At 40.8% G+C, this 24712-nt stretch overlaps 1 protein-coding gene across 3 annotated transcripts in view; it reads right to left on the reverse strand.

Moving 5' to 3' along the window:
* LOC110076625 (1-acylglycerol-3-phosphate O-acyltransferase Pnpla3) overlaps nucleotides 1-24712 on the reverse strand; it is a 59621-nt gene that overhangs the window by 15746 nt on the left and 19163 nt on the right. The window contains exons 1-3 of one of the 3 annotated variants that reach the window (XM_020788906.3): nucleotides 14223-14641; nucleotides 5341-5573; nucleotides 4089-4154 (exon numbers count right to left, since the gene is read on the reverse strand). In XM_020788906.3, the coding sequence (XP_020644565.3) occupies nucleotides 4089-4154; nucleotides 5341-5573; nucleotides 14223-14412 (489 nt within the window). In that variant the 5' untranslated portion in view covers nucleotides 14413-14641. Of the gene's footprint in view, nucleotides 1-4088; nucleotides 4155-5340; nucleotides 5574-6470; nucleotides 7248-14222; nucleotides 14642-24712 lie in introns of those variants that run through there. The other 2 variants (XM_078394207.1, XM_073000834.2) reach the window with 2 other exon arrangements.

The following is a 24712-nucleotide window of genomic DNA, read 5'->3' on the forward strand; positions in this document are numbered from 1 at the left end:
ATGACCACAAGTAGGTTTTCTCTTTAGAATGAGAATATACTGTCCACCTGTCATGGAACATGTGTACTTTATCCAGATCAATATCATTTTTGTAACACTAAAATTTAAGTTTGCCTCTTGTTATCTAACGTTTTGTGACTCTGGAGCATTCTACTGCACCCATATAACCTACTGTCCAGCAATAGAGTTCCAATAATAAGGCTAATCCAAACTCAGTTGCTTGAAGCAACAATAAAAGAGGATCTCAACATTTCATATGGAAGGTAAGCATACAATTTCAGACAATATGCTTTCCAGATGTTGAAATGTTTTGGGCCAGAATGAGGGGAAACATTTTGAGCAAATCTCTCTCTGGTCTCTCAGAAAGCTCACATCCTTCCTTTCTTGCCCTTCTTTCCCAGTTTAGGCTTGCTTTTCAACATTCTATTTTCCTTCTATGCACATTGCTCTTTTATTCTGTTTCTATGACACTAAGTGAAAAGCCATTTCAGAAAATAAACTAGAGCTACAAAAATTCCTTTTTATTTGCTATCTCAAGTAAATCATTTTAGATTATATAACTGAGGACCAACCAACAAGATTAACCTGAATCTAGATTAATTCTGAATTTATTCAATATGCTATTCTACACAACATGTGAGGTTTCAGCTGTTAAAAGTAAGAGATGGATATACATAAGACTGTTTTAGAAGTTCAGATTCCACATTTTCACACAATGATATCACCAGATCTCAGGCTGCTATTCTTTATGGCTTTGATTGTGAAGGAAAAAATAGACAAACAAAGCTTTCATTCATTTTTAAAAGATTAATTTTATCTTTTCACATGTGCACATGCATGTTACAGATTAATTTGCCTTTTTTGCTTGCAAAACTATAAAAGCAAAAATTGTACTGATAAAGATCAACATTTGCTATACAGCAGGCAGAATTTAATAGGATTCTTCAGGTTCTAAGTATGGCCTTGAAATACACTGCCTAAGAAAGAGCCTTAAAACCATTAAGAGGATAACAATTAGCATTTCATCCTCAAGACTGCCTCCTCTTGTATTATGCAAGACAGTTCTCAACAAACAAATAGAAGCCAAAGCCACTTCTGCAAACTGTAATATGTTTTCACAGCAAAACTTATATGCATGTATATGCTATACAAACCATGCAGAAATTGAACATATTTACAGTATATTCATAGAATATACATGCACAAATATTGGTCTTCCATGGACCAATTTGCATACAGTGCACTTCCAGGGATGGTTCAGGAAATTGCAATATAACAATAGTTAAGCAATAGGCAGGCAACAGGCACACCCTCATGTCTCACACTTAACACACAGTGGCTGAAATCCTATTCATGAGAATCTGATGACAACTTAAGTTGTGACACTTTTATGGAAATTAAACATTTCCTACTTCTGTCCTGAGACACTCATGCCTCCCATGTAATCCCTTTCATTATCTGGAACCCATCAGCACCACTGCATGGGAGAATAAAGTCTTTAATTACCAAAAATCACCCCCACCAGGATGACTTTGTTGGCAGCAGCAACTTTCAGTAATGTAAGACATCCTGCAGCGCTAACAGATTCCCAAGAATAAAAAGGATTACACAAGAGCCAAGAATGCTTCGGAACAGAAGTGTGATTGGGATGTAGTTTCATTTCCTGCGGTTTCTTGGTTTCCACTCCAAAAAATTGTGAATATTCATTTGTATGCATAAACTAACATCTAACAAGTCTCTCTGAGACCAGCAGTCTCCATTCAGATGTAGAAAAAGAATTAACCAACGAGGGTTTACCCCAAAATGCTCACAGTGTGTTGGTTTCCACATAGGATTCCGTAACCTGGAGACATAGTCCTGCCGCATGGGTATCTTGCCCATTCTCCTTTGGTGGGAGCTGTAGGACAGCTGGTGGGTGTTGGTTGGACCTCCTTCTTCCAAAGATTTCCCTTTGGGGTATACCTGCATACTGTCCATTCGATGGGTTCAGCCCATTCCAACTGTACTGCAATGCCTCCCTTCTCTCTCTGTAGGGTATCTGTTTTAAACTTTTCACTTTTAGTCTCAAGTTGGTTCAACAGATGTCTCCTCTCTATCTCCTCAAGGGGAAGTTTAACCTTAACCTTCTCCTAAGTACAGTGGTGCCCCGACTTACGAACGTCCTGACATACGACTATTTCGCGTTACGACCAGCTCCGGCCGCAAAATTTTGCTTTGACTTGTGGCCGGAGCTTCAAGTTACAACCAGAAAAAGGCAGGGGGAAAAGGCAGGAAATTCAAATTGCTAACAGTTGGTGGCGAATAGGCTGCTTCTTTGTAGCTCTTTCACCCCAGCAGTTAAGAGAGTGTAATCGGAGGAGGCTTCGGACTGCCTGGTAAGGTGCTGCTTTCTACTTTTTAAAAACTGTTCTGGGTGGTTTTGGACTGGGTGGTGGGATTATATTTCTATGCTCTGATGGGTCTTGCAGGGTTTGGTTTTTTTGGGGGGTTCCCCATTTCCTATGGGTCTTGCGGGGTCTGTTTGCTTTTTGGGTTCCCCACCCCCATTTCAAATGGGTCTTTGGGGGTTTGTTTGCTTTTTACTTTGCTTTTTTTGCATTTCCGATGGGTCTTGCATGGTTTGTTTGCTTTCTGCTTTGTTTTTTCCCCATTTCCGATGGGTCTTGCATGGTTTGTTTGCTTTCTGCTTTGCCTTTTTTGCATTTCCAAAGGGTCTTGCATGGTTTGTTTGCTTCCCCTCCCCTTCGGCCGGAACAGATTAATCGTGTTTACGATGGGTCTTGCCAGTGTTGGTTTTTGTTGTTGTTTTTTGCTGATTTTTTTCTTCGGATGGAACGGATTAATTAAATTTCAATGCATTCCTAAGCACGAAATGGTGCTTTGACTTGTGACCATTTCGAGTTACGACCACAGTTCCAGAACCAATTAAATTTCTAAGTCGATCATGGATCTTCCATCTCCAGCCATCCCCATTGTAATGGGATAACTTCTTCTCTCTCTCCCTCTTTCTCTCCTCCCTCCTGTTCTAGCTTTTTTTCCCAATCCACCTCTCTTTTTATTTCCTCCTCTACCTCCGTTACCAAGTACCCCTCTGCAATTGAGAGATTTTCCCATCTATTGTTCCCTCACCCTTTTCTTCTCTCTCCGTCTCCCGCTCTTTTGCTCTTATAATCCTAGATGACCCATTGTTGGCAACAGGGTATAAACAGTCTCATAGCTGTGGGGAAATGCACAGCAAAATCAGGGAACTGGACAGGGGACAGATTGGATTTATCCTAAGTGTGGAAGGGATTGTCACTCTCGAATTGGCCTTCTCAGCCACACTAGACGCTGTTCCAAGTCCTCGATACAGAGCACGATACTATAGTCTTTCGAGACTGAAGGATGCCATCAAGCTCTCCATAGCGGACAATTAAGGAGACAGCTGGCCCTCCTCTTGAGAGCTGTGGCTTGCTCCTTCTCACAGTAGGAAACGTTTAATTTCCTAAAAATAGTCCAAGCTGATGATGTCAACAGTAGAGATGGATGTTCATATATGAATATCCCTGCAAGTTATGAGAGTCTGGCCCCTGGGACCAGACCATCCACTCACAAATCCACCGCCACCAGTGGCCCCGCTCATCCCTCCCATCACTCCTGTAGTGCCTTTCTCTTCCTGGTCAACTAGCTACTCCTGGCAGAAGGAGGAAGAGGAGTCTCCCTGCAAGGCTGGCAGCTAGCTGAGTGGTGCTCCAAAGCAATTGGAAGGAAGAGAGTGGCCACTGGACATGTGAGTGGACAGTCTGGCCCCAGGGGCCAGACCCTCATTAACCCCAGATGTGCGGGGATATTCATATTCGTATACAAATACTCCCATCTCTAGTCAACAGCTTTATGTGGTATAACATATGGAAATAAAATTTCAGCCATTATTAAGCAATGTAGGCCCCTAAATATACACAATATACACATACATGTCCCATTCCTCAGTCCGCCTATCTTCAGTCTGTTTGGAGGAACTGTAGTAGTAAACGTTTCTCCAATAGCTTTTTGTATTCTTGATTACACATTTTCCTCAAGAATCTATAAAAGAACAAACTAGTACTTACCACCCCTCTAAATGAAGGTGGAATGAGACCACAATATATTGGCACAAATGAACTGCAAAGCAAAGCCTAGAATAAATGAAAATACAAGTTAGCTTTTCATCTTATTTCTAGAGGAGGAAAATATTCTAACAAGTAAAATAATTTTCAGAAGTTCTGTTTTGGGTTGCGGGACGTTTTCTGTATTGACTTCCCAGTTGAAGTACATCAATCAGGTTGCCAGGCACCACTGGGACAGGGCCTGTTTCAGTGATGGCCCCACATTCAATGATGCCCCTTTAGAATGCTAAGGCTCTTCTTTCCTGCTATCTTTAAACAGACTCTAAAAACCTGTCATTCCACAAAGGTATTTATTTCCATTTCCTTTTTCTTCTCACTTTTTGTTGACCCTTGTACAATATTTTACCTGATTCTGTTTTTACTATGTTATTTGTCAATTCTTCTGATTAAAAAAAAACAAAACAATATTTGTTGAACACTACCTTGTGAGAGGTTGCTCTAAAATAGAAACAGGCAATCTCTAGTCTGTGGGGCCTCTCCATCTGTAGAGCCATAACTGTCCTCCTGGGACTTGGCATTGCCTTCAGCTACACCTCTTCTGTAATCAAGTTCTCCCCACTATCCTATTTCATGACAATAAGCAAAGCAGCAGAAAAGATACTGTGGAAAATAAGAGATCTCATCTACCCTTCCCTGTGGGAAATGGCTAAAAAGCAAGGGGGGAATGCACAGCTGAAGATTTTTGTTGCTTACAGAGGGTGAAATACCTTTCTTCCTTCATTGGCCATCCAGTTAGTTTACATGTTAAGCAATTTACATATCTCAGCATTCAAAATGAAGCATTATCCGATATCTCAGTATGTGTGGATGTAATGGATTTGTGAATGGGCCCTTCAAGGACACTAGAGTATTTAAGGGTACATAGATTGTTCGTACAGGACTGTGGTCAGTCTGTTTTGCCTGTTACTGCATTATAAACAGAAGGCATCTTAAAGTATACTCACTTCTCTTTAAGGCTCCAAAGAAATGGGGGATGTTGACAACAGAGTGATTCCTAGTCAGGCTAGTTTTCAGAATCTTCCCACATGAGTACCTGGAATAGGAACTCCTCATTTGCTCTTAATGCATAAAGTGAGGAGGAAGAAAGGGATGCATTTGCTCTCTGGCTTTAGTATGTATTTTCAGTGGGTAACTGACTTTACATGTTACATGTAAAAAATTAGCTTTTTTAGAAACTTTGGGAACAGAAACATACCTGCACAACTTCTTCTTTTGACTTAAAATTGGATACCAACACATTTTTGCCATCAGACACTCTGGTAAGTGAAATGAGAAGTTTCCCTGATATCAACTGATGAGTGTTTTCTGGAAGATTTTTGCAGAGTCCATCTCTCATTATTTTCATCACATTGAAAGAAGGATGAAGAGGGCCAAGATTTCGCTTTCGTGCCTCTTTGGCTAGATCCAGAACATCAGCACAAGCTTCAGCTGAAAGATACATTCATGTTTATAAAATGAGATGTATTTTTTAACTGCTTTTGAAACATGAACTGCTAGAGAGCTCAGCGGTTTAGGCAAAGATTGGGAATTTGTATCCCGACTGTGCCTCCTTGATAGGAGCTGGACTCTGTGATCTATAGGGTCCCTTCCAGCTCTGCAGTTCTAGGAATAATGGGGACGATTCAATTTATGACTTCATTTATAATTTTGTCTGTTCTTGCTTTTAAGAACTTCTCTTACTCTTCTTTTTCAACACTATCGAAAAACCACATGAACAACTTATCATTTAACCAAAAAACACAGGCACCTCGTTTAAAACCCAGGATAACAACACAGCAAAATACATCTGATTGGGGGAACAGTTCAAATACTGAGTTGTATGTTGTTGCTGTTGTTATCATGTGTCATCAAGTTGCCTCCAACCTATGGTAACCCTATGAATGAGTGGATGAATGACCTCCAAAACATTATGTCACTAATATCCCTGAACTGTACAACACAAATTACTTTTTTCTCCTAGCATACATTTCACCAAGGAAAGTACATTACAAATGTGCAATCTATAAAAATATGCATTAAGTGATTAGTGTGACGGTTGTCCCACGTCAATCCTGTCACTCACAGTGTGGCTCTCATTCGTATGAGCCTATGAGAGGAGTGGAGCGGTGGAGACAGGGGATATGAGAGAGTTTTGGCAGAGAAATGGCAGAGGAGAGAAGCAGAAAAAGGCAGAGAGAAAGAAGCATAGAGAGATAGTCAGGGAGATAGTGAGAAGATATAATAGAGATAAGCTGGTCAAGATAAACAGATAGAGCAGGTGGTGAAGGTGGCAAGATATATAATATCTGAATGAAGAACATCTGTGATTATAATTAAAGTTAATACCTTTCAATAAATACGTTCTGTTGGCAGCAACCTGACTAGTGTCTGACAAAAGTTTTTTATAGATTGTGGATAAAGGGAATCCACTGGTGGCAGTAAGAAAAAGGAGGAATGTCCCAATTGTTATCTGCTGGTGGGAAGACATAGCGTGAGCCCTTTGTCTGAGGAAACAAGCAGGGGTTGCGTGGTAAACGTCACAGTAAGTAACTCTAGATTCTTGTCTCCAGTCAGAGGAATGAGAGATGCTGCCTTTGGCTCAGCTGTTGTATCTCCTTCACAAACAAAATCAGTAACAACAAAAAATCAGTCTGGCTCCATGACATTTATATTTACATGAAATATAAATTAACAATTCGGGTTAATCCACACAAGCCTCTGTGCTGCAAGGTTGTAAGATCGAATCCATGCAACGGAGTGAGCCCCTGTTGCTTGTCCCAGCTCCCACCAACCTAGAAGTTCAAAAGCATGCAAAAATGCAAAATGTGAGTAGATAAATAGGTACCAACATGGTGGGAAGGTAACAACATTCCACGTCTAGTTGTGCTGATCACGTGACCACAGAAGATTGTCTTTGGACAAACAGTAGCTCTATGGGTTGGAAATGGAGATGAGAACTGCCCCCTAGAGTCGGATATGACTGAACAAATTGTCAAGGGGAACCTTTACCTTTACCTTGTTCTGGCATGTGAAACTGCTCTCTCTCCATCACCATTTCCCCCCATTCCCCTTCAATTCACTGTCTTTTTTTGTCTGAAAAGATTGATGTCAGTATAAATCTCTTTTTAAATATATATTACTTACTATGGGTGATATTTTTCTGAAAAGTAGGGTAAGTACAATATTTTGGAAAAAATAGAATAATTAAAATTATTCACGAAGCCTTGGGAAAGTTATCAGGCATCATGTATTTTAAACGACTATAAGCCTGACTAAGGTTGCAGTACTATGTTTATTTCCCTAGAAATAAGTCCCATTTAATTCAGCGGACTTAATTTTGCCTAGGTTTGTATACCTGCAATAAATTATGAGCTTTGCCATGTGATCATTGGAAAACATGCCAAACCTATTCACCAAACTGACATATTAAACTAGAACAGAAAATAATTTGAAGGCACATGACATAATATGAAGTTTTAATGCTAACCCTGTAAGCTGCCTAGATGAAAGACCATCTAGGAAGTATATGTAAGTTCCCATTAAGCCCTTTGAAGGAAGAGCAGGAAATAGAATAATAAAGTGGATTATTATCAGAAAGTAGAAAAACAGATTGATGTGTGATTGTTTAAAAAGATGTGGTCAGTTGACCAGCAACATCTAATAAAATATTTTTAAGTTAACAAAATAATCAACAGGTATGATAGTTTGCACAGTACAGATACAAAACTAGTTATCTGTTAATGTCAAAGGTCACCAAACATAGCTGACTAGAAGGTAATCAGAAAATAGATGGTTACTATGCTCCTACCTCTTCCTGAAGGGACACGGCCTTGTCACTGACCTGGCACAGCCCCTTAAACAGCACAGTTCCTTCCACAGCCAGAAGTTTATAACATTTACTGTTACATTGATTCATGTTAGGGAAGGCTTATATAGGTGTGAGCAGTTTATAGTTCTTCTCTTTGACTTTTAATCTGAACTATAGTCAAGCACATTGTTACACAAGTTTCAAAAGATAAAATTAAAATAAATAAAGCAAAGCATTGGGTTTATATTTTAACTGGTAATCATGCTAAGGTCAGAGCAGGCCAACTTTTCAAAAATCAAAAGTATCATGACTTCATCAAGAATCTGACCACAATCAATGTATAGGTCAACTGAAAATATTCTATCAGTCAATTTATTGGCATGTCAGATTTAACAATGCCCAACTACAAATCAGTGTGCAAAGTAAAGATAGGAGCCATTCCATATAACAGCTTGTTACAAAGCCCTTAGTGTTAACAGCCTTATGTTTTGTTTTGTTTTTGCCAAGGATGCACTGAAAATATATTTCACAGCCAATATTTTATTGGGATAATCCAAAATATTTCCAAATCAGCCACAACACATTCTTACTCTGATATCTTATCACAGAATTGTATGATATAGTGCATTTCTGACCACTTTTCTTAAACCCTGTCTTATAGACAAGAATTTCATTTTGTTGACATTGAAGGCTCACTTACTCCTGCTCTAAGAGCTTCCCAGGAAATGGTAAAGGCTAATGCCCTGTAGTAACCTTTTCCATGGGGATTGATAGCTAATCGTGTCAGCAGAACCTCAGCTTATTTTTTTCACCCAATCACAGAACAGCAGCTTCTACCACCACCAGTTTATTAGAACTACTTTTCATTCCTGTCACAACCTTTGTCCTTTGTTACAGGAAGTCAGAGTCAACATTCCAGAAGGAGTCAATCCTGACTTATGGCAACCCCTTTCAAGGTTTTCTAGGTGAAGAATACTCAAAAATGGTTTACCATCCTTCTTCTGGGGCATCCTGGAACTGCGCAGCTGGTAGTATTAAGTGTATACTCTGGGATTCTTTGATTTTTCGAAATGATCTTTTTATGGTCTGTATACATGTGTTTTGTATACATTAATATTTACGTATATCCAGGATTTGTTACAATCATAATATTTACTTATCTTGGACCAAGGATTATAATGTGAATTTATACAGAATTTACATATACCATATACTGTAGTTTAGAAATGGATGACAACTGTGGCCCGGTTCATCATCTCCATTACCTCTGCTGCAAAGGGCTGACCTGTTGTAGTCATGCGACACCTGGGCAGCCACCCAATTAGAACAACCAAAATAAATATTTTGGAAAGGAATGTCTTCATATGCAAATTTTAATAATCCATTTAAAAAACAAAGTACACAGTAACTGATAATGTTTTAATTTTTTTAATTACCAAAATGTAGTAGTAAAAAGCTATATATTTCATCAGAACAGTGGCAACAGAGTGATTAATCCTTTCCCTCTGGGCCATGTTTTGCACTGAAGTAATTCCAGCCTGCTGCTTTCTCGTGGGACAAGGGAAGATGCAGTTTGGGGGGAACAATACTGATCAATAGATTAGCCCATGATAAAAAAATTAGACAAAACTACGTACTGCTGTTTCAATCTAATTGACATTCTCCCCAAATTTCAGTGGGCTTTTTAATATTGAAAGCACCTATCTATGGTGTGTATAACTGAGCTTTTATTTTAACTGTTTAACTTTTTGCTGTCAACAAAGGGAATTTTCTTTAGAAAGATGTAACTATGCACCACCAAATTATTTTCTATATATCATGGGCAACAGTGATGCTACTGTCCAATCTTTCTTCTTTCTGCTGGCCAGTTTTTACCTAACTTGTAATGAGAACTCTGGCTTAATGTGGAAGTCCATTACAATTTTTGGTGCAGTGGATAGGATGTTAAATTAGGACCTGGGTTCAAATCACAATTGGAGAATGAATTGAACTGGGTGACCTTGGGCTAGTGACACTGTCTCAGCCTGAGTTTCCTTGCAGAATTATGAGAATGAAGTGGGGAGGAAGAGTGTCATGCATGCCACCATGGGCTCGCTGATGGAAAAGGGAGAAATACATGTAATAAATCATTATTTGGCAAAAGGAAATAAAAATGTAGTACAACAGCATTTACACACACAGTTTCTTGACAGCTGGAGGAAAGATCAGTTTGAAGTTGCACATTCTCTTACTGAGATAGAAATATTAGAATGAATCAAAAATCTATTAGAAAGTATATGTCTAAATTTAAATATTTTCACTACAAGTGTGAAAATCAGATCCAGGTGTGTTTTCCAATATGCAGTACCGTAAAATGCAATATGCAATATTTAGCAGTCATAGGGAAAGGATATTCTTTCATTTAATTCGTACACTAATTAAAAAGTGAAGGCAACATTTCAATGGATAAGAATTTAAGCCTCTAAAGTACTTAAGATTTTCACACACTATTCAATGTGCAACGTGCAATCTCACATACGAATTCCCTAAAAATGGTGTTATGACTTTTCCGAGGATATAATGAAGAATCACTGCAAGACATATAATAGGAGTCTCAAAGCAGTATGTACCAATGTACATTAAAAAGGTACATGACACACTTAAGGACCCTGTTTTTAAAAATCCCATTAACTATCATAGCCTTGTATATGTACATTTGGACTATAGTCAGAACAAATGGTGACTGAAGGACTTTAGAGGAAAAGGCGGTGAGGCATTTTTACCAGAAAATTCTTGTTTCCTGTATCTGTTGGAGTGTGGGCTTCCCAGAACCTTGAAGACACTATCTCCCATTGGATAAGGGAAAAAAGTTCAGCCCTGAGACTGCCATACACAATGGCTCTGTGCAAGAAAAAATAAGGCAGTGAATGTAGATTAAAGAAAGAAGGAAGTTTGTTGGCACTAGCTGGACTGGACTACACCTTTGAAGCCATATCCATCCGAGCTTTTAACATCAATAACCCACCCACCCCAAAATTGTAGTTCCTAGCTCTTAATTCTAATTACAGGCCTTAAATCACTTATCGGTCCCAATATTACCAGACCTATTGGCCAGAATCCTCTTGTTTATATATTCTAGCATAAGTGCAACAACATAAACCACAGAAAAACTGCCTCTAGTTAAACAGCTGCTGCTTGTTGTCCTTATACACCATTTGTCTGACATGGCATGTGATAATGAAAAGTGGTGACTCCTTAACTAGTGGCACTAAGTTCACTGCTGTGATGTATGCCATTACGCTAGCAGTAGCGTATGTAAGTAGCAGAATTATGGCCAATAAATTAATAAAACTTACATAAATGCTGCCTTACCAAGTTCAGTGGGTCTACTCTGGTTGAGACTAACAAAAGCATTGCTGAAAATCTTTAGAATTCTATAGTTGCCTGCTTCTCCAAATAACTAGAATAGTAAACAATCTTTAAAACAATCTCCCGGTGCTACAAACTACTAGCCTGTAAATAAAACACACTCACATCATCTCCTCAACACACACCAGAGCACACAAGGCAGCAGTATGAGCCCGCATTTGAAACATGTGATATTCCTTCTTCACCATTTAGAGATGCCACACTCCCACAGCTATACGTGCAACTGATTTGTTATTGTTAAAAGCACAAATTACAATTGTAGTACAACTCAGTTATAACTCTGTTATTGGAAAAAAGAATTAATTACAATTAACTAGTTGTTATAAATACTTGTTTCCAAACGCTGGATGCAAAAAGTCTTTCCTAGGCACTTGATGCAAAATGTGCCGGTGTCCTATCTGGTAGTGGGAGTGCATTTGCCTCCACTATCTCACACTACATATTTGCAGAGAGAGGGTGGGGAGGGAGAGGGAGGGAGACACTATAGAAAGACACAGTGTGTCTCTGCACTCACTCATCCAGGCTCTAATTTATTTTGTGGCATTACCACCAGACTTCCCTGGGAAATGGAGAGGTTGTTACAATACTATCAACTGCACAAAAGAACACTGTAATAGCACCCTAAACAATGTACTGTATACCACTTCTCAATCTCTCATTCACTCTGTAGAGCCATCATTCTTACCCTGAGGCACCTCACCTTTATGGACTTAAAACTTCCTGATCTCCATCTTGCAACATTTTTATCACTCCACTCCTTCCTCTCTATTTCCTAACCTATGTTTACAAGTTATGCTTTCCCTTCTGATGAGCTGCCATGTATGGTATCTCAACACTTAGTCATAATACTGTACTCTCCAGCATATAATTGCATTACAGTCAGTGAATAGCTGCAACAGTATTAAAGAGCTAGAGTAACACAGAGTCTAAATGATGAAGATTTAAAGCTAGTAACCATAATCTTCCACATGCATTATGCCACCACAAGGATTTTGTAAAGATCACTGTGAATTGTTAGTATGTGATATAACTTCCAACACCACAATAAAAATAAAAGAGATAAATAAACGCAGTTGTTCACTCTTACTGGGTCAACCTGTTGGGTTACTGAATGTGTCTTTTTGAAGTTCTCTCTTTTTTTGGAGAAGGGTTCTGCACCTCTGCCACTGCAGAAGTCCACCACCACTGCCTTGTTCTACCTCCTACACTGCAATAATTTCATTAATGTAAGACAGAATGGCACACTTTTCCCACCACAAGTGCTAAACTGAGAGGTGTCAGGATTCAAGCCAAACCGTAACCACCACCTCTAGTTGTATCAGTCCCAGAAATCCAAGGACTCTTAGAGATGTACCAGGCATGCAGTTAAAGCCACTCTTGCCTTCATTTTTACTCAGCTGAATCCTGGCACTGAAAACAGAGATCTGAGCCCAGCCTCTTGACAAGCAACATTCCATGACTTCTGATCCTCTCCTTACAGCCCTGTTATCTTCTAACATCATTTCATATTAGAGTAACCAATGATATTGGTTCCCCAGCAGTGTCTTTGAGTTTCGACATACCAAGCAAAAAAGACAGAATTTCCTCTTCACTTGTTCCCAGGTGGAAAAGCCTCATGTACTGTTTGTTACATGACAGCAAAAGCTAGAGTGGTTCTTCATTAAAGTGGTTTTGCAGCAAAAGTTAATTAAATATCTCTGCTAAATACAGCACAGATATTTACTTAACTTTAATTAACAATTCACTCAGAATAGCCTAACATTTATGACAAAGGTGCTTCCTTCTCACACAATAGCTCCAATTTCTTTTAACAATTGCAAAGACAGACAGAAATTCAACAGATTCAGCTTTTATCTGGTGGGAATTCTAGTAAGAAAGGACATTCATCTACTGAATACTGACTGTGAGACAATTTAAAAAATGCAAAAGAAACACATGAGTAAGTGACATTGACAAACACACTGATGAACCCATACCTATTTTATAATTCAATTGCTACTGACTAACAATATGATCAAAAAATGCCAGAAGGTAACTCTCCAAGATTCCTGACTTTCATCCCATGCTAAACAGGACATATGAAAATATTAGCTAGATAAACCTGCCACAATATCATTCTCAGAAATACTACATTTTAAATAGAATATTGCATAGCCAGCCTAAGAGGAAAGCTCCCAAAACAATGAACATTCTCAAATTGTATACCAAAACAGGGTGGTTTCCCCCAAAACAAAGGAAACATAATCTTCAGTGATGGGGGGGGGCTGATCTTTCATTTAAGTAATATTGATTGATTGATTTGATTTCTATCCCGCCCTTTTAGACAAAGTCTGCTCGGTCAAGTAACTCATGATGCCCGGACTTGTTTACATTTCAAGGAGTTCAGCGGCTCTTGTTCACCTGCATAAGAGCCTAGACTTAATTTGAAAACATTGAACACGTGCTTTAATGGACCAGCAGTTGCATATTTTTTTTCAAATGAATAAAAGAACCCTGCTGAACAAAAGAAAGGCCTTTTTTTATATTTAACAGAAGTCACCTCCTCTGCACAGGTATTCTTTTCAGGGTGCGAAAAAAAAAATCAGGAATGGCTCTTAAAAGGTATTTCTCACCTGCAAACTTAGTGATTTTAAAAAAAATTAAGAAGAGTTTCCTGCCACGCGAATGGAGGAGGGGGGGGTTATCTGACCAAAACGAATCTAAGTAATAATAATAATAAAAAAACAAACCTGGCCAATTAACCGACCCAAACTCCGCAGCCCTTACAGAAAGCATCACTCTCCTTCGGCCCCTCACCCGCACAACCGCACGCGTGCCGGCGCCAGCATCCCCTTTCCCTGCTCTGCCCTCCCTCCTTCCTCCCGAGGAGACCCCGCACGCACCCAGAGAGCCGCCTCCGACGAGGACCGCGCCGGTCAGAGCCCCCGCCGAAGCCCCGTAAATCTGACGGGCGTTGCGGATGAGGTGCGGCGCCCGCTCCTGGAGGCAAGTGGCCGCGCCGATGTGGTAGACCCCCAGGAACCCGCAGCCGGCGAACGACACGCTCCGGCCGCCGCCCTCGTCGCCCACCATCCCGCTCCTCCTCCTACGCCGCGCCGGTCGCCAAGAAAGGAAAGGATCGGCGAGGAGGAGCAGGAAAGAGGCGGCCGGCGGCGCGACGGAGCCGAGGCAGACCGGCGAGACTTCTCGCGAGGAGACCCCCGTTAGTTAACAAGAGCGACTTCCCTTCGTGGCGGTTGGGTTCATAATAAAAAAAAGCCGGGCCCGCAGCGCAAGCCGACGACACAGCTGATTGCCCGCGGCTCCGCCCCTTTCCCCCCCACATCACGAGGTTGCGGCACGGCGTCGTTCAGCCAATCAGGCGGAGATATGCAAAAATGAAGGCGAGGTCAGGCGGGGGCATCGCCGCGGGATAGGAAGAGGGGGAGAAGAAATTGACGCCGGGCGGGGATGCGTGTCCTGTTTTGGCCTTTCTAAAAGATGTGGGTCATGGAACGCTTTCAGAGCCCCCTCCCCGTCCCCCGCTGCTGGGCGTGGAAGTCATTTCGTCACTCCCGACTAAGAGTGCTTATTTTCCCCCAGAGGAGGGAGGGGGGACGGATCAGGATTCCAGAAGGAGCAGGCATATGTGGTTTCCCTTGATTTTTCTCCTACCCCTCCCTTATAATCTCATCTCCTTACCTCCCCTATTATAACTGATTCCCACGTGGATGTCAGCGAGGGAGTCAACATTCCGTTTCCAGGCTCAGATGAGAAGCCTCTGTGTAGTGTTCAGTATAGAGTCTCTTTACCTATTAATGTTAGGTTTGGGTTTTTGAAAAAGCGGTTGCAGCCCGTCTATATAGTATCGGTTGGTTTAAAACCTTTTACGCTTATTGTTCTTGTTTAGTCGTTAAGTCGGGTCCGACTCTTCATGACCCCATGGACCAGAGCACACCAGGCCCTCAAGTCTTCCACTGCCTCCCAGAGTTGGGTCAAATTCATGTTGGTAGCTTCGGTGACACTGTCCAACCATCTCGTCCTCTGTCATCCCCTTCTCCTCTTTCCTTCACACTTTCCCAGCATCAGGGTCTTTTCCAGGGAGTCTTCTCTTCTCATGAGATGGCCAAAGTATTGCAGCCTCACCTTCAGGATCTGTCCTTCCACTGAGCACTCAGGCTTGATTTCCTTTAGAATGGATAGGTTTGTTCTCCTTGCAGTCCAGGGGACTCTCAAGAGTCTCCTCCAGCACCACAATTCAAAAGCATAAATTCTTTGGTGGTCAGCCTTCTTTATGGTCCACCTCTCACTTCCATACATCGTTACTGGAAAAACCATAGCTTGACTATGTGGACCTTTGTCGGCAAGGTGATGTCTCTGCTTTCTAAGATTTTGTCTAGGTTTGTCATCACTTTCCTCCCAAAAAGCAGGGGTCTTTTATTTTCATGGCTGCTGTCACCATCTGCAGTAATAATGGAGCCCAGGAAAGTAAAATCTGTCACTGCCTCCATATCTTCCCCTTCTATTTGCCAGGAGGTGATGGGGCCTGTGGCCACGATCTTAGTTCTTTTTTTATGTTGAGCTTCAGATCATTTTTTGCACTCTCCTCTTTCACTTGACATTTAGTCCAGTCGTGTCCGACTCAAGGGGGCGGTGCTTATCCCCATTTCCAAGCCGTAGAGCCAGTGTTTGTCCGTGGGCAGTTTCTGTGGTCACGTGGCCAGCACAGCTAGACACGGAATGCCATTACCTTCCCACCATGGTGGTACCTATTTATCTACTTGCATTTGCATGCTTTCAAACTGCTAGACTGGCAGGAGCTGGGACAAGTGATGGGAGCTCAATCCATTGTGTGGATTCGATCTTACGATTGCTGGTCTTCCAACCTTGCAGCACAGAGACTTCTGCAGTTTAACCTGCAGTGCCACCATTGGTCAGTTTTAGCCTCTTCAGCATTGGTGGTTGGTGCATAAACTTGAATTACCATGATGTTGAAAGGTCTGCCTTGGATTTGTATTGAAACCATTCTGTCATTTTTGAGATTGTATCCCAGTAAAGTTTTTCCCACTCTTTTGTTGACTATGAGGGCTATTCCATTTCTTCTGCGGGATTCTTGCCCACAATAGTATGTATGATAATTGTCTGAATTGAATTCGCCCATTCCCGTCCATTTTAGTTCACTGGCATCCAGGATGTCAGTGTTTATTCTCTCCATCTCCTGTTTGACCACATCCAGTTTACCAAGGTTCATAGATCTTACATTCCAGGTTCCTATGCAGTATTCTTCTTTGCAGCATCGGACTTTCCTTTCACTTCCAGGCATGTCCACAGCTGAGCATCCTTTTAGCTTTGGCCCAACCACTTCATTAGCTCCAGAGCTACTTGTACTTGTCCTCTGCTCTTCCTCAGTAGCACATTGGACACCTTCCGACCTGAGGGGCTCATTTTCCACCGTCATATCTTTTATCATTTTTGCTTGCCTGTATTTCATCCTTTTCAGTTTCATAGGATAAAGGCTGTATTTAGCAGAAGTAGGGATGAATGCAATGATTAAAGTAGAAGTTGTTTTGCAATGAAATATGCCTCTCACATTATTACAGTACATGGCAGGAGGGAACACACTGTACTTTGATTAATACAGGTCACTGAGCAAATCTATGATAAAAGATCTTGCTTCTTGGGAGGTTAGTTGTCTGTATTCAACCAGGTGCCTTTGTATCATGAATATCATGTATTTTTAGGTAACAGTACAACTCTTTCTAAAAGAAAGGGAAGACTAAACTGCATATGAATTTAAATAATTTGTAGCCACTTCATTGTTCTATCATTGGCAAATGAGTGTTCTGGTTTTTTTAGCTGAAAATGCCTGCATTTGCATACAGCAAAAGGCCAAAATTCTGTAGATTTATAACTTGTCAGAGGTAAGGCAGGACATGCTAGTATATGCTACCTGATTAGTTTTAGATTTGGATGTCATGGCACAGAAAATATGGCAAGAAAGTTTGTGGTTTGTTCAGCTGGTTGTGCTTGCCACGTGCATAAACCATTTGCCTTATCTCCCAAAAATCAGAATACTAGCTTCTTGCATCTGTATTGAGTATTAACTATTAAGCACATATTGTTGTATGACAAAAATCTATAGGTGGCCCATATCCCTACGGATGTTTATTCAGGCTTGCAGTGACACATGAGGAACTATGTACTGTATTTCCCTGACTGCTTTAGGTATTTAGCAATCACACTCCATAGGATAGCTACAATATATAATAAGCCCTTCTTCTTCTTCTTCCAACGCAATGCCTGGCAGTTTGCTAGCAATAATAACTGTTCCATAATTATAATTGGCACTTTTGAACATTGATCATCAGCTTATGCAACACAACTGAGAAGCAGAAAGATATTGTTGGCACAGATTTGTGTGGCTGAGCTAGCAAAATGTCAGATTCAAAATGTTTATCTTATAGGTACACAGCTGTTTACAACACTTACTGGTAAAGATCTCCCACAAATTATTATTTCCTATCAAGTTTTCTTTCTCTTAATGGAAACAGATGAGGAATGCCAGGCCTCAGGCTGCCAGCTGGAGCCTCAGGGAACTGCTATGCTTCTTCAAGTCTCCAAACAGGGAGACAAATTTTGGGACAAACACCCCTGGAAGAGGAAATAGATTGACTTGTGTGTATGACGTAGTGTTAAATTCTAGGCACCCATCTCTACTCATTCCCAGCTGCAGCCCTGTCTTACTCAGTGCAGAGTTGCTGATGGTGTGTTCAACACTTGCACATCATTGGTGCACCAAAAGGCCAGGAGCAAGGGAGGAGGACTGGGAAAGGAGCCGGAGAGAGGATGCATGTGGGCCCATTGCACCATTTGGAGGAACACAAAGAATGGAGCTCCGTTGTCACGACAGTAGTTGTCTTATTTCCTAAGCAAAAACATGCTCACATACATACACACAATGTCGCTGTTGTTACGGAAGGAGCCATATTCTGTGACATAAGGCCCTGTCTTGCTGACTTTAGATTTGACCTTCACATGTCAGGAAATGGGAAGCTGCTAACCTCACAACACTAATACAGACAATAGTGTCACAGGTATTTTTGCCTAATTATGAAAGCTACAATTTGTGTGCGGACATTTCTAGGTTAATGTGCTGTTAGTTACGAGTCACTTAAGCCCACAGGTGCAATTTAAGCCTCCCACAGATGAAGTGCAAGAAAGCTGCTACTCTTCCCACCTGTTCCTCTCCTTCACCAGCTATGACAAACAGGAGTTTATAAAGCCTATGAAAGACAGGATTCCCAGTGTGGTGTAGTGGACAGCATAATGGACTAGGATTCTGGAGAACAGAGTTTGAATCTCCACTTGGCCATGGAAACTGACTGAGGGAGTGCAACTGGTAAAGCCATTCCTTAAATATCTCACTTAAGTGAAAGCCCTATTAGGGTTTCTATCAGTCAGTTCCAACTTGACAGCATAGAACAGACACACATGCATAGAGAGAAAACAGTTGTCATACTTTAAAGAGGCATTTGTGCCCTGACTGAGGGCTTTTCTAGAGGGAACATTTGTACTGTTGTATTTTCTGAGTTCTACATTAATTGTAGTAGCACTTTTTAATGTCCAAAATGTTTCCCCTGTTCATTTTATAGCCTCCACCTTTTCCCAGGGTTCTGATTGGTAGGTCCTCTCAATATGGTAACTCCTGCAATAAATTCAAAAGCAATGAGGTGTTTAGTCCTCAAAGAGTTAGAACTAAGCCAGCAGATTGTAACAACCAAATTTTGATCTTTTCAGCAGGGCCTGTTAGTATGTGTTCAACCAGAGGTTGCAACCAGTAAACAAACTGTAGAATCCAGTTTTGTGCTATGTTTATATCATTATTATTTTGTCAATAAAATGTGGGGGTTTTTTGGGGCAAAGTTTGTGTTTGCAATATTTATTAAATATGTAGCTACCAGAGGGTGTTACACAAACACAGGACAAGTAAAGCAATAAAATGGAAACCTTTCAGTGTTGGACCATCCACTGTCAGGATGCAACTCACAATAAATCCTATAAATTTCTATTAACAAACAACAGAAAAGGAAGTGGAAAAATAGATGTACAAATGTCTTTTCTGGAAAAGCCTTAAGATCTCTGTCTCAGATTTCACTGAGCTTATGTGCCAGTTTAAGGAATGAGTGCTCAATGGTTTATTTTTATTTATTTATTTAATTTATACCCCGCCTATCTGCTCAGAACGAGCACATGGTTTATCTCACTATTGTGACAGCAGTCATAACATGAACAGTATTCTTTGTCTACTGAGATAGATACACAGATAACCACTTCAGCTGGATCTCCAGAAACATGAGCTTAATTATGCCTTGTGCCATTAAATCAATCTGAAGGTAAAACCTACCCAAACTGCATAGCTGTCCATCGTAGGGAGCGCAATGCCGTTAGCAAAGGTTGAACACTGATTTCCCAGACCTGAAAAAAAATGTACTTACAGCACCTCTGTCTTGTCAGGCTTCCATTAAAGTGCATCAGTCCTTATCCAGAATATCTCCACCTCCAGGTAATAACTCAGCAACTGCGTAGGCTCACCTGAGGCGGTGGGGGAGGGAGATCTGAGTAGCATCAGCATACTGATGACACTTTAAACTCTTGGATTATCTTCCCAACTGGCTTCACAATATGGAGTGCGGGAGTTAAGCTTGAATCTTCTGGGACAGCACAGCTTAAATGCCATAGGCATGAGCAGGTCCTTCAATAATACCTTCCAGAACTCCTGAAGGTATGTCTCTTAATGCTAACCTGCAAAATTAGTCCAGTTAAGCTATGATGGTAACCTCCAAGATCACTTGGAGTTGAATTATCATCAGCTCCTTGAGTACTTTGCCCAAAAGGGGAATATTTGCAAATGGCAACTGGAGCATAGCTCTTACTTTCAGAAGGCAGTCCTTGTAAAGTGGTGCCTCGCTTAACAATGTTAATTGGTTCCCAAAAAAACATCGCTATGGGAAAACATCGCTAAACGAAACACCATTTCCCATAGGAATGCATTGAAAACCAGTTAATCCGTTCCAATGGGAATGGATTACCGTCCTTAAGCGAAAATCCCCATAGGAAACATCGCTAAGCAATACAATGTTTCCCCCATTGGAATGCATTGAAGCCTATTCAATGCATTCCAATGGTTTTGCGATGTCCGTTTTTGCAATTTAAAGTGTGTCTTAAAAGGTTCAAAAACGGTTTTAAATGCTTGGGATCGTTGGTGCACCTTCTAAAACCTTTGCAAACTTAATTTGGCTTTGTTCTGCGTCTTTGTTAATTTTTGGTGAATTCCCCCCCCCCCCGTTGGAAAGCATTGAACTGCAGGTTTGACAGCTGTCAAACCGACAGTTCAATGCTTTCCAATGGGGGAGAAAAAAATTCACCAAAAATTAACAAAGTCTCAGAACAAAGCCAAATTAAGTTTTCAAAGGTTTTAGAAGGTGCACTAACGATTCCAAGCATTTAAAACCGTTTTTGAACATTTTAAGACACTTTAAAAATAGTGAAAATGGAACATCGCTAAGCGAAACAGGGGACCTAAAACTCATCGCTAAGCGAGGCAAGGTCCCAAACATCGCTATGCGAATTTTCCCCATAGGGAACATTGCTAAACGGAGCACAAAATCGCTCCAAAAACCTCATCGCTAAGCGGATACATCGTTAAGCGAGGCAATCGCTAAGCAAGGCACCACTGGTAATTTCTTGCAAGTACAGCATGCATGGATTAGAAGAGAATTAAGCATGACACATATGCAGACGAGTTCTTGCTGAACCATTGAGCTCTGATAGTAGTAGTGAGTGGGAGGAGATGGCTTTAAAGCCATCACAGATACAAGGATAAAAATTGCTCCTGTGGCAACATGGTTCCATTACTGAGTCAGTCCTTCTCACATTAGGCCTTCCTCTTTTCCTATTGCCTTCCAATTCTCCTAGCATTATTATTTTTTCCTATGCACCTTGTCATCTCATCATGTCCAGAACACTATAGATTCAGTTTAGTCATTTTAGGACAGCATGTGATAAATCTTGCCTGTGACTCCTTGCCCTGCCATTATAGATGTGCTTTAGAAAAAATGGAGATGGGGTAATGTGGATTAAGTTGAGCTTGTCCTTAGTAGCACCCACAAATTCCAAACAGCTTCTGACAGAGCTTCTTTCTACTTCCCGATGTTCAGTCTCACGGGACTTCTAATCATTGCCTGCTGCTGGCCTCTACTAAGCATCCAAAAGACTAGCCTCACACCAGCCCATGAATTTCTCTGTGGTAAGCACCACAGAAGATTACAATCCAGTGTTACCTTGCCTGGAAAAAATAGGTGGTGCTTTAAACCCTTTCCCAGTATGTCTTGAGTTATTTTTGAGACAAGAGCAAACCACCTGCTCTCTCACAGAATCACTCCTTAAAGGCTTTCCTATTCCTTCCTTGTTTATGACAAACTCTGTAACCAGGGCTACTCAGCCTGGGCCATCCTAATCTTGTCCAACCAGTCTTATCAGTACTGCTGCCCAAACATCAAGATTATTACTCACTGTGATGGATTTAGGCTCCCTTACAGTTTGCATTGCAGGCCTAGCTAATAAGCAATCCCTTCCCAAGGATAGTTACAGCCAGCTTAACTTTGAACACTGTAAAAAAAAATTAAATTACCTGTTATTGACTGAATGCGCACCAGTGATTAAACAATCGCGGCCCAATTAGTATCTAAATATGTATTTCATTGTGATACTTCAAAATTATCTCTTAGAGTTCAGCATCATTAATAATCATTGTGTACAATCAAGTCAATTCTGATTTATAATGACTCTTTTCAGGGTATTCTTGGTAAAGAGATTTACAGTAGTGATTTACCATTCCCTTCTTATGGGGACTGTCCTGGGACTGTGCAGCTTGCCTAAGGCCACACAGGCTGTTTCTTCTGGAATTCCCAGTGGGGAATCAAACTCCCAGCCACTAGCTCCACAACCAGACCCCTAACTCACTAAGTTAGAAGTTTAATTTAATTTCTTTTCTACTGTATTGTACTGTGTTGATTTTTGTCAAGTATAAATTATAGGCCTGACCAGCATCAATGCTGTAATGAGCAACCATGTCTGTCAGGTGTGCTGAGAATGAGTCACAGTGACTCAGCAAGGATAATGTAACCCAGGCTGATGCAACCTAGAGCTGATGTAATGCTATGAGGTAATCTGTATTGTGATTGGTTGTGGAAATGTATATATGTAGACTTGTACAGTCAGTATTATCTTCACTTGGTTGGAGATCACATATGCCTGCCATGCTGCTGCTGTAAATACACTTTTGCTGCACGAAATGCTGCCGGACTGCGTGTGTTTATTGCTGGACTGCCTAGACCGCCATATACTCTGCTGAAACTGCTGAAAAACGTAATTCTGCGAGAAAAACCCCAACAATTTTATATTGTGTATTCGGCAGAAGCCTATGTGCTATGCATAAACTGAACTGAACTGAACACTAAAGCTATCCAGCCGACTATTTTCATCATCTCTAGATACTAACATACAGTTTCCTCTTTTTTACGAAAACTTTAAACAAAAAACAAGAAAGCCAGTGGGCAATGAGGCAGGGCAAGAGCCAAGGACCAATTGCCCCAGTCCACCACTATCCTGCAGCTCTGCACTGTAACCAAATTTTATGGCTAGTGTGGGGAAACCTTGGCAAGATGTCGGTGGTGGATCAATCTCATTTAGACACTCTACTGTCTCCATTTTTATTCTTTTTTAAAAGTTATTTTATTTTGATCTTAATTGCTGCTGGAGCTGTCTAGGTTTACTTTAGTTTAATCTAGCTACTCCTATTTTATTTTATTTATCTATAGTTTACTCTAAATATTTGCAACAAACTATTCATTGCTTTTTAATTGAGATCTGCCACAGCCTGTTTGGGTATACTCCTGGCTTTTACCTAAACAATGACGAGTAGAAGCTGGAAGTAGTTTATAGTCTGAAGCCAACTCCAATCTGTAGACATGGAGTGGCAGGGAAGAAAGCAAGAACACGTTCAAGCCCACCGTCTCCAGCTAAAGCTGCAAAACAGCTATGGATCAATGATCTGATGTCTACAAAAGATCGGGTGCGTGACTCTTCTGAATTAATATCTTCAAATATAAACAAGACTCTCCATTTAGATCTAGAGATCCCTGCAACTATAAACCATTCCTTTTCTCCTCCTGATGAAGCCCCATGGGAACTGGAACCTTCAAACACTAACCTGGTCTGTCAAAACTCTGCAGGGAAGCTCTTCCAAAACGCAGAGGGTAATTTGAACATCAATAAAGATCTTCTCTTGGAGCTCCCATGAAACCACTCTTTTCTTACTGCAAACACAGTTAGGAACATCTTTCAACAGCTTAACCTCATCACCACTGAAACAGAGGCACTGAGACAAGCATTTGATGCTTTTAACAAGAAGGGTTCAAGCTCTCTTGTCTTTTCTGTCTGACCAAAAAGGCCACGTTAAGAATAATGTAGCAACCTCAAATCAGAATGCTTCAATGCCACATGCTTCTTAGCTGGGGGAAAGAAGTAACTGGAAGGGAAAGGGAAACCTGGAATAATCAGCAGGCAAATTAAGAACTAATCAAATCATGCTACATATAGCTGAAAATTGAATCAGCTCTAGACGATGGATAAATAAGAAAACCACCAGCTACTTATTAAGCCAGCTATTATGGTTCAGTATAAATACCATTGGCCTTGATAATGTTGTGAAATTGAATAATTCATAATCAAGAATGAGAATTTTTCTGTCTTTTGGCCACCTAACCATTCCCCTGATGTTACTGAATATGAGGAAGCTGGAGTATCAGCAACTAGAATGTTTTCTGATTATACCCTTGAACCTCCTGCTTCGTTCACTTACTAATTCCACCCTGTCATATGGTGTGACAAACAAGTTGAACTCCTACCTTAGTCAAAGTTCTAGGAGCACCAGACTCAAATCATTCTGGTAACCTCTTCGAAGAAAATCTCATAGGAGATAAAACACACATTTTTATTTATTTATTTATTGAATTTGTACCCCGCACTGTCTGGCAACCAGGCCACTCTGGGCAACTAACAGCAGTATAAACAACAATATTAATACACAATAAAAATAAATTCATTAATGCAAGCCAAATAGGGTAAATTAAAACAGACGGCAATAAAGGTGGAAAAAAAGGTGATGGAGAGGATGACAAAAAGGATGGTAAAAGGGAGGCCGAGATCTTAATGCTCTGGGAAAGCCTGACAGAAGAGCCAAGTCTTCAATGCTTGTTTAAACCCATCCAGCTAGGGTGCCAGGCGGATCTCAATGGGCAGGTTGGTCCATTGGCAGGGGGCAACCACTGAG

This window comes from Pogona vitticeps, chromosome 5 (genome assembly GCF_051106095.1).
Source record: "Pogona vitticeps strain Pit_001003342236 chromosome 5, PviZW2.1, whole genome shotgun sequence".
NCBI lineage: Eukaryota > Metazoa > Chordata > Lepidosauria > Squamata > Agamidae > Pogona > Pogona vitticeps.